General features: G+C 54.4%; 1 protein-coding gene across 3 annotated transcripts in view; it reads right to left on the bottom strand.

Annotated features, from left to right (window-relative positions):
- Window positions 1-11079, bottom strand: part of SH3PXD2A (SH3 and PX domains 2A) — a 184288-nt gene that overhangs the window by 140333 nt on the left and 32876 nt on the right. For all 3 annotated transcript variants that reach the window (XM_030885935.2, XM_004700943.2, XM_030885936.2), the window contains exon 2: window positions 6837-6912. In XM_030885935.2, coding sequence (XP_030741795.1) covers window positions 6837-6912 — 76 coding nt within the window. The remainder of the gene's footprint in view (window positions 1-6836; window positions 6913-11079) is intronic.

Genomic DNA, 11079 nt, shown 5'->3' with positions numbered 1-11079 from the left:
GTGGGGGAGGAGGAAGCATGTAGGAACTAGAGGAAAGTTGTCTGTTTCATCGTTGCTACCTCGCACCCTGACTGGCTCGTCTCCTCCCAGAGACCCTTCTGTAAGGGGATGTCCAGTGGCCTACAAATGGGCTTTGGGTCTCCACTCTGCACTCCTCCGTCATTCACTATGATATGATTTTTCCGTTCTGACGATGCCTGATACCTGATCTCTTCGACACCTCGTGATCGCACAGGTTGGTGTGCTTCCTCCACGTGGGCTCCATTGCTTCTGAGCTAGATGGCCGCTTGTTTACCCAAATATCCTTTTTTAATAACACAATTATACTCAAGGATCTGGCCAGCAAGAATGCACTGGCATCCAATTGGATACATCTGGAGAAAGAGAAGATGGAGAAGCTCAATTTCCTCAGTCAGAACAAGATCAGGAGCTAACGGTGGATGAGATCACCAACTGCTCCTATGCAAGTTCTAGTGGAAGATGCAAACAATGAAATCAAGCACAAGAGGACCCAAATCTGACATTGAGTTTATCCCACCCGACCTGGGAGACCACCCTGAACTCTGATGACCAGAGACCAGATGAGCTGTGCGGAGACATCCAGGACACCATATAGGATGAAAATGAAAGGTCACAAGAAGATAAGAAATGAGGAAAAGAACAAAGATCAGAATGGATGTCAGGAGGGGCTCAGAACGTTGCTCTTGATCATAGAGCACTCCGGCAAAAGGAAGGCGCGAGGCAGCAAAGAGCTGGGCAGAGATTCTAAAAGGTGGCTTCCGAAGGCAGAAGTCAAGTATTATAATGCATTGTGCAGAGGCCTGGAGTTAGCAAACCAAAACGAAGAGCACAGTCAGTATTTTCCAGCTGAGAAGGTTAAAGGGGAAAAAAAGAAACCCAAGCTTTGAGTTGCAAGATTGAAGGATTCCGTGGGCAAAATACCAAATGATCCAGGAAGCATCAAAAGAAGATGGAAGGAATGCGGTCGTTGTACCAAAAACAACTGGTTGCTGTTCGATCACTTCAAGAAGGTCGCATGGGATCCAGAACTGATGGTAGTGAAGGAAGAAATCCAGACTGCAGTTAAGGCAGTGGTGAAAAGCCAGGGTTCAGGAAATTGGTGGAATAGAAATCTATGTTTCAACAAATGAATGTATCGCTACAGGTGCTTGCTCATCTGGGCCAAGAAATTTGGAAGCCAATTATCTGGCCAACCAACTGGAAAAGATCGCTATCTGTGCCCATTCCAAATAAAAGTGACCCACTAGAATATGGAAACCATCGGACACATCATTAAAGTTTTGCTGAAGATAATTCAAAAGTGTTTTCATTGACAGAGAACAGCCTGAGATTCAAGCCAAATTCAGAAGAGGATGTGGAATGGAGTATTAGTGCTATTATTAGACGGATCTTGACTGAAAGCAGAGAATACAAGAAAGGTGAGTACTTCGGCTCCGTGGATTATGGAAAGGCATCCTACTCGGTGGATCCTAAAAAATAATGGATAACATTTCAATGATGGAAATTCCAGAACATGCCATTGTGGCGAAGTGGAACCTGTGAACAGGCCAGGAGGCAGTCATTTGAACAGAAGGGGGTACCACAGCCACAGTGCTCCTTAGAGGAGCGGATGCAAGGAGAGGATTCATCTTGCATCCGTACTTTGGACATGTTGTCAGGAGAGAACCATCCCTGGAGAAGGACACCATGCTCAGTCTAGTAGAGGGGCACCTCCAGGGAGGTGGAGCCACACAGAGGCTGAACGATGGGCTCCGACACACGGATGGTGGTGAGAGGACGCAGGACAGGGCAGGGGTTTGTTCTGCTGTCCCTCTGTCCGTCCGTAGCGTTGCCGTGAGTCAAACAGGGCAGCGCCTAAGAATAACAACAGCACTTAGCACTCCTGGAAGTTCCTCATTTATTGGTCTGACACCCCCCCTCTCCCACTGGAAAGGGCGCTTCCTGAAAAGGACATCTCGGTCCGTCTGTCTGTCCTCAGCTGGGACAGCAGTACCCACAGCTGGGCCAGGCACAGGGGAAGGGCCCCGTAACACATTCTCTGCAGGATAAACTTCTGCCACACATTCAGAGCAGGCAGCCTGATAAGTACCCACCCCAGATTACAGGGTAGGAGAGTGATTTGGGGAGGTCGGGGAGTAATTACCGGCAAGAGGAGACGCAGCACGTAATGGGCACAGGAGGTAGGAGGAAAGCTGGCTTGAAGTCGGCACACGGGGCCGGCTCAGGCCTATAATTGAGTCCACCTTTTAAAAAAGCCAGCATTACCGGCGGGCCTTACTTTGCTTTGGCCTCTCCAGGTCACCAGTAGGACCCTGCCCGGGGGAGGGATGTGTGTGTGTGGGGGGGTGGGGGGTGCTACAGGGCCTGTCAGCATCTCCAAGAGCCCGAGACCTTCCAGGGAGGGTTTTCCCATGGTGGCACCTGGTGGAGATATGGGGGACCGCCTACAGCAGCCCTTCTTCCCCACGCCATTGCTCAAGATCACCCCCCCACACACACACACACTTCCTTTGGCAGGGGAACAAACACCGGATCTGCTGACAGAGCCTGGGGAGGAGGGCAGTGGGGAGGAAGGCCCTGCAGAAAGAGAAGTTGCCTGCAATTCCCTGACACCCGCCTGCCTCCGGAGCCGAGGGTGCAGAGGAACCAGGCAGGCGAGCTATCTACAAGAACCACCCTCGGCATGCAGCCCCCCGCCTGCAGGCTGGCAATGCCTCCCTTGATAATGGTTATAGGTTTTCTGCTCTCCCTAAGACACCCACTCAGCTTCGCCTAAGACACCCATCAGCCCTGGGGCAACGGTGGGGGTGGGTCTGATGCAGACGCTGCCTGGGCATCTGAAGTTCCTGGGTGCCTGGTCCCAGGCGTGTGCTTTTTACATCAGCAGCTACACATGCTCCACTTCACTCTGCAAGGACCATTTCCTCCCAGGCAGCCTCCTTAGGCGGGCACACTCAGGATGCACAGGAAATTGACTCCCAAGTTCAGGAAGGGCAACAGGAGATGGATTTTCCACAAGCGTCTTTACAATCCTGCAGGAAGTTCCATGTCAACAGCAGGCTGCCCCAGAGGCTGCTGCTGACTCTGCTGAGCTGGATCCGCTGTCTGGAAGGACTTCATGGCTGCCCAGGCCTCTGAAGATCAGGGGACCCCCAGAGGCACAGGAGTCACTTGCAGGGAGACGATTCTCCCCTGCAGACCTCGCTCACTTCTGCACGCCTCGTGAGCAAGGCATGAAGTGCTCTCTCTTTCTGTGCTTTCTTTTCCAAGGTGTTTTGCATAGCAGGCAGGTCTCCCAATATCCTTGGAAGACAGGAAGTCTCAAAAAAAAAAGACAGGAAATCTCGCTGGGGCAAAAGTAGCCCTGGTAGTCCAGGACCTAAGTGCTGAAAGGCTGGTGGTCTGAACACACCAGCTGCTCCGTGGGAGAGAGATGGGGCACTCTGCCGCCTCAGTGATTCCGGCTTTGGAAACTCTATGGGGCAGTACCATGCTGTAGGGTTCCTATGCAGTAGAACCCACTCGATGGCTTCCTGTTTGCTTTGGGTTCGGGTTCGGGTTCTCAAATGCTGCCAAGGGACAGGTTTGCTTCCGGTCCATCGCCAAAGACACCGTTTCCTTCGAATCTGGGTTCCTTTCCCATTACACAACCCACCGCCTAGGTGGACATCCATCCATCCATCCACCCATCCATCCATCCATCCCTCCATCCCTCCATCCATCCCGGCCTCTTAGCGCCACCTCCGTGGGCCCTGGGAGCAAGGAGAACAGATGATGTGCATGTGCTGGGCTTCCTGCTGCTTGCTGCGCCCTCATGAGGCCGCCTGTCCCTGACCCAGCACTCTTGCATTTTCTGCAGGCACCCAGCATGGGGAGACTGTGCTGGGCTAACGACCTTGGTGTCAAGTAGGGTCAAATGGAAGTCTCTTCGGTCATCGCCATTCTTGTCTCCTACTGGGATTGCTGTCACGGCCCAAATCTCCAAGTACTGGGTCTGCCCCGCTTCTGGCAAACCCAGGAAAGGCAAGACCCAAATGTTTACAATAGATGTCAATCCGGGAGGGATTGTTTTTTAAACAAAGCCTTCTCTGCTTCTTTTAAAACAGGAAACAACCTGGGATCCCTAAAAGAGGCTGAGCTTTGTCCCCATGAGCTGAACCAACACGGAAGCTTTGAAACTCCGCCAGAATAAAAAGCAAGGCTCACCCCCACCCATGGGTGGTAATATGAATGCTACTCGGTCAGGCCTGGAGTTGGGCGGGGGGAACTGTGCCAAGGCCACCGCCTCCTTCTTAAACACCAGTTGGCAGGCTTGTTTAACGGCCCGCTCCGTCTCCTTCAAAGACAAACCCAGGACTCAGGCCTGTAGTTGAGTTCACTGAATTGTGCTCATACCAATTTCCTGCTGTTGATAACGCACTTCGTGCCACGTGTGTCCTGTAAGGTCATTACATAAGACGCTGCCATGGGGGAGCTGGCTGAGGGATGTAACATGCACTGGCTGTGTGACAGTGAAAAGTGCTTTGATTTTTCATTTGGGGAAACCACCACTTAGCCTGCAGTTCGGTGTTGGTGTTGGCGGGGAGGTCTTTCAAGTGCCTGGTATTTTTGCATCTGTTCTTTCAAATCAAATGATTTGTTTAAAAAAAAAATGCTGTGGCTTAGGAAACTAGATCAGCAATCTCGCTCGATTCGTGACTTCACGGAGACAGTGCTCTGGAAGCCGGGGACGCTCCGATTGGTAACCACATGGAAACCCTAATCAACGCGATGGCTCAACTGCGGGGCAATCACTCAGCAGCTGCAACTTCGGTTGCCCAATGGGACGAGAGAGCCCCGTGGGATTCAGGGCGCTGCCCTGCCCCCAAATGGAGCCCTCCTGAAATGTGAGTCCGCAACAGCAGCCTGGGGGCTGTTGGGATGCTTGGTCCTCGGGCTGAGCTTCCCAGGTCCCTAACCTTCAAGGTGTGGGGATAAGAGAACAGGGACAAAGACAGACTCCGGGTGAGGCTGGTGGTGGTGATGCCTCCTTGCCCATGGGGCACAGAGGAAGAATCCCAGCTCTGCCAATTTGGCTGATGAAGTGAGGGTGGGAAGAGATTTGAATACTCTTTAAATTGGGTTTAAGGCCAGCCAGTTTGCAGGGTGACAGCAAGCAGCGGAGTGGAGGTAGGAAGACCGCCTAGGACAAGGATTAACCCAGAGATGGTGCTCAAGAAATGCTGTCTGCATGGAAGAACGAACAGGCTCAATTCCCAATGGGGCAGCAAGTCTGAACAAATCACCTATGAAGTGTCCAGCCTCAGGATAGGAATGTGGCAGAAGGGGATGAGGCCCCAAAGGTCGGCCAAAAGGGCAGGTATGTCTGCCTCACCTTCACATAATGTGGGGTCCGTTTGGAGGCACAAGCCTAGGGAAAGCCACCCCCACCCCCACCTCCACCTCCCTGCTTCTACCTCTACCCCAGGGCACCTAGGCCCTGGAATAACTCACCCACCTTTCCCAGGATGCTTTGCTGAAGAAGTGTGTATCCCCCATGGAGCCCATGCCTTCTCCGTGCCTTTCAATGGGTTCTGCAGGCCTCGCATGGGCAAAGAGCCCAGAGACCAGTGGCTCTTTACCTCTAGGGCCCAGAAGATAGGTTTGAGTCTTGGTGAGAACAACTGGACAGGGGCACTTCCTCCACAAACCAGTGAGTAGGATTTGTATTGCAGTGAAACAGGTCAGACCCCGGTCTCTTTCTGAACCCCTGGATCCAGCCATTGTATTGGCTCCTTCCTGCCCACAGAACCACACCCCTCACCGCACACGACTGCAGGGCACCCCATGTGTCCCCAGAGCCAGTGAGCACCAGCCCAGCTGGGGTGGCCTTTTCCTGGAAGAGAGCCACCAACTTTGGCCAGAAGAGACCCAGGCCTTTACCACATTTTATTGTCCAGAGTCCACCCTGAGCTCTCGCCACACACTGAGATGGCGCACGCCTGCATTCTAGACCCTGTGATGCCTGGCTGTGTGCATGATGTTCTGCCGGGATCTGACTTGCAAATGAGTGAACTACCAAGGCTCCATTCCCTGTCTTTTCCCAATCCCTCTGCTTTCTCTACCTCGTGCACTGGCCAGTCACATCTTGAAGCACCTCCTCCACCCTTACCCCCCCACCCCCAACTACCCTGAGTCTGCAGCCAGCAGGGCCAGAGATGGAGCTCTGGTTCTGCAGCAGTCTCTCTCTCCCCTAGAGAGCTCCTTAGCAGAAGGGCACAAACCCAGTTCTTCCCTGGGCCCCCACACCATCCCAGTCCTCACTTCCAGGTACGTAGTCCTGGCTTGGCATGAATCAAGCCCCTCATCAGCACCCACCAATTGGCTGTAACACGGTGATCTTTTCCTGGGGCACTGGACCAGAGTGGAAGAAGGGAGCCAAACAGATGGCCCACCAGACCTGTAGCTGCATCCATTGCCAGGGCCACACCCACAGGAGACCATGACCTCTGGGCTTTTTGACAAAACAAAACAAAAGAAAGCTCACTGCCATGGAGTGGCTGACCCTATAGGACAGAGTACAATGGCCCCCGTGAGTTTCTGAAGCTGTCACTCTTGACGGGAATAGAACTCTGAGACCCCTGGGGAGTGATGTGACCAGGAGCTAGCAGGGATGGGGCTGGAAAGGTGGGAAAAGCCAGTGAGGACAGCAGGCCCTGATGCCAGGGGCTCCCGGGGGTCCTAGAGAACGTGCTAGGATGCAGAGTCCTGGGTCCGCCCGGTGCAGAATTTCTGGCGGGGAAGCCCCCTTTTCTGTGCCTGCCTCTCCAGCTTACCTGGGAGGAAGGGGATGATCCTCTGCTTGGGGTCCTTCTGACCCCCTTCGATGGGAAACTTATCCAGAAGCTGCATCTGAGAAGGCAAACAGAGGGCGTGGGTTCAGAGACGGTGCAGATTCTCCACACGTGGGACTCTGCTCTGCCCGCCACCCCCCCACCCCGTCATCATCACACGGATGAGTGATACTTCCAACCCCTTCTTTCACAGGCGATTAACAAGCCCTGCAGAGACCCAGAGGGTGGCCAGACAGTCCCTGTGCTTCAAAGGGAAGCGGGGAAGGGAGTGGGGGGTGGGTGCAGAAGGTGTCTGGAGATGCCCTGAGCCAGGTTGGGGGGGGTGCTGGGGGGAGAGGGGAGCTGGCAGTCTTTTAGACCAGGCTAGAGGGGGTGTTTCCAGAGGCTTCGTGGGGGCTGCTTTCTTTCAGACGTCATCAGCCAGCCACCCTCCCCAGCCCTCCTGGGACAGGACAGGGGAGGGTTCACTGGATGCTGCAGACAGACCACCCACCTTCCAGAACCGCTCTGTGGAGACAGACCCAGATGTGATTCTAACCGCAAAGCCAAGTTCATCCCCTTGCCCCCACTGCTGGAAGACCCCCTCCTCCGTTTCCTATCTTCCCCACCCTGAGACTGCTGTTTTCCCAGGGACGCACCCCCGGGAAGAGTTTCCAGGGGTCTGGAGAAACGACTGCTTTTCCTTCTGCTATTTTGGGATAAAGTGCTGTGCTCACTGGAAAAACACACAGGAGGGCCGGATGGACAAGTCCAGGGATTCTGTGCCTCGTTTCAGGCAGGGGCAGGGCTGGAGTGGGGAGAGCCGGGATCCATCCCCAGTGCGTGGGCTGTGTGTCTGTGTATGAGAGTCAGTGCCGTCATGGCTGAAACCCATTCATTCACGCATTCATTCGTTCACACACCCATGCACTCGAGTATTTACTGAGTGCCTCCTTGGAGCCACAGGCACCAAGGCTCTGGCAGTCAGGAGGAGAATCAGAGACCCAGCCCTAGTGGAGTTTGCCCTCCAGGGGAGGGAAGCAAACAGAAAGGCATGCGTCGGTGGGATGGCGGAGTGTGTGTGCAAATGCTCCGAAGATAAGCGAGCAGTAGGGATAAGGCGCTATGATTCTGTACAGGGCGCTGAGGAAGGCCTTATCGAGATGCCCACCAAGATGCCCCCAAAACAGAGACTGACAGAAGGTGGGAGAAGCAAGCCGTTTGGATACAGGAGTGGGGAGAATGTGCCAGGCAAAGAGAACAGGAAGAGCCAAGAGCCCAGAAAATCCAGTTTGGCTGGAGTCGAGTGAGCAAGGGCCATGGAGACAGACAATGAGATCCAAGATGCATGAGAGGTCAGATCAGGGAGGGTCTTGGAGGCCAAGGTGAGCACTCTGAGTTTCTCCGGAGCGACAGGGAAATCCCTGGAAGGTTTTGAGCCAGAAAGATAGACAGTCTGGTTCCTATTTGGAAAGGACAGCTGTAGCTACAGGGTAGGGAGTGGACACAGGGCAGCAGGGAGACCAATGCTGAGCCTCTGCATGGTTGGCTTGGAGGTCTATCTCTGTAGGTCTATCTCTGTATCTGTTGTTCTGTCTCCATTCCTCTGTCTCTCAGGATACTCTCCTGTTCAGTCGCTGCCCAACATTCACAGGTCACTTGGAGCCCAAAGACAAAGGGCCGGGTCACTGGTGGATTCCACGCCAAACAAGACAGACTGCATCGTGGCCGACTTTTACCTCCTCGAAGGCAGATGGACGCGAAACAAAAGCCGGGTATGCGTTCCCAAACCTGAATGTTGCTGACCCCGCCCTCATGCATGTACCAGTTGCCCAGCAGGTCTGACCGCAGGACTCCACAAATGGGTACTTAGGATTCAAACCATTTTAAATGTAAAAACTAGGGAGGAGGAGTCCATCTCCCGACTGGCTCCTGCAGATGCCCCTTCGGCTGAGTGTACTTCCGTGGGACCTCTGTGATTCATGGAGACTGCGCAAGGTTATGGACACTGATCGGGGCCAGAGGTGGGCAGACAGGCAAAAGGACCCTGCTTGTGGGACGGGGGATGATGAGGACGAAGGAAAAGGTCCCGTGGGAGCTGGACAAGGAAGTCAGGGAAGACTTCCTGGAGGAGGAGAACCAGTGGCTTCTGGGTTGAGCCCCTGTGCCTGCCCCTACCAAAGGGCAGTCTGGATTTCCTCAGGGGGGGTTCTGGGCCTTCAGGAAGAGGGAGTCATGTGACGGTCCCTCAGAATCAGGGTGCAACTGGGTCTCCCCCAACTAGAAAGAGGCCTGGGGGCGGAAGCTGGGCGCGGTGACATCTTTCAGCCTGCTTCTCTACCTTTTCCCTATAACAAATTCTCCCGTGCATCTACCTCTGTTTTAGTCTGGGCCCCTTGTGAGTTCAAGACAAACCCACCTGCTGAATGCTGGGTCCTCTCTAGAGCCCCGAGCCCCCAGAGGGCCTGCTCCTCCCAACCCTAGCCCCAGCCCCTGGTGCTGAGTCAGCCACACTTGTCACTTAATCCTGCCACCAGGACTAAGCCAACAGAGCCCCAGCATCGGCCCTCCTCGGCTGTCCGGCCACGTGAAAAGGAAGCACACTTCACTGGCTGTCGGTGACATTGTCTCTGCCCACGGGTCACTTTGCAGAGCAAGCAAGCCTCTCCCTGGCCCCCACTCCAGCCCAGACTCCCCCAAACCAAATAAAGGCAGTTCCACTGAGTTGACTCTGCCCAGTGCTGGGGGTGTGGGGACCCCAAAACCGCACAGCTCAGCATCTTGGCTCAGCCACCCAGCCGAGTAGTGGGTGGTGGAATGAACTTCTGGGACCATGCTGGCCATACAATCCAAACACCGCCGCAGCCAAGGGCAGGCCAGCTGCAGGGCAGGTTCTGTGACCGGGTCGGTTCCCCGGTTTGGAGGGCTGGGTGCCATAAAGCAGCCTTGGAACGGTTGAGGAGGGAGCCTGGTGCGTGTGGGCACTGACGCAGGAAGGCGCTGCCCAGGGGAGCGCTTTGAAAGCCGGAAGGGGGCTCTCCTGCCCCTCCAGCCAGGACCTGACCTGCTGCCAGGCTCCCTGGTGCAGCGAGAGGCCTTGGGCAGCGCCAGGTGGTGTTCAGTGTGAGAGATGCGGATAGTTCCACTTGAGGTGCTGGCCCAGGCAGAGAACGCTGATTCGGCAGCTCTCCTCGGCACGGCAGCAGTCACACTGCCAGGCAGGAGGCGCACCGAGCGCAGCTGGGGCACATCTGTAACCCCAGAGGCCACCTCCGCACCCTTCCTAGGGAGCTGCCAGTGACTTCAGTTTTGGGGCCCCAGTCCTCAAACCTTCTTCCTTCTGACCACTCCCAGCTCCCGAATACAGGGGACACCACAGCAAGAGGCTCCTTCCGAGAAGGCAAGGCCACCCAGCCTCCCTTGGGTAGGTGCTGGAGACACCCAAAGGGTCATAAAAGGCAGAAAGCGACAATGACGGCAGTGTGGCTCTTTCAGAAGGTTTTATCCCTGATGATCTAACATGTGCTCCCCATTTCCTGCCCATTCTTTTATGGCCTTGTCCATGGGCACCTACTCCGGGAAGCCTTCTTTGACCGTCGCGGTCCTGGATTCGAACAGCACTGCGGGCTGCCCTTCCCTCCGTTAGCACTTCATAGTCCTGTGTCTGTCTACTCTTCGGTGCATGTTCATCCCATTGCCCGACAGGAAGCAGTCCCCCAAACTTTATCGAAATATAATTCATATATCACATACTATAGCCATTTAAGGTGTACAATTCAGTGTTTCTGTACAGTACAGTCATTCTGTACAGTACAGTCAGGGTGACGTAACCATCATCACAATCCATTCGGGAACATTTTGGTACCCAACTCCATACGCTTCAGCAGTAACTCCATCCCCCTCATCCCTACCCCTGACTCTAACTCACTGCCATCGAGTTGATTCAGACTCAGGACGACCCAACAGGACCAAGGAGAACTGCCCCTGTGGGTTTCTGAGACTGGGGCTGTTGACAGGAGTAGCAAAGTCTCATCTTTTTCCCAAGGAGCAACTGGTGGGTTTGAACTGCTGGCCTTGCAGATCGTAGCCCAATGTGTTACCACTATGCCACCAGGGCTCCCTGAACTTTGTTTGCTCAATTGGACATTTCAAAGAAATGGAACCATGCAATAGCTTCTTGTGTATGCACTTGACATCGTGCCTCTGTTTTCCTTTTCAAGATTCACTCACACTTTCACATGTATCA

This window comes from Echinops telfairi, unplaced genomic scaffold, assembly GCF_000313985.2.
Source record: "Echinops telfairi isolate 266 unplaced genomic scaffold, ASM31398v2 ScPeMD7_70;HRSCAF=299, whole genome shotgun sequence".
NCBI classification, from domain to species: domain Eukaryota; kingdom Metazoa; phylum Chordata; class Mammalia; order Afrosoricida; family Tenrecidae; genus Echinops; species Echinops telfairi.
This window is presented reverse-complemented; position numbering and strand designations above follow the sequence as displayed.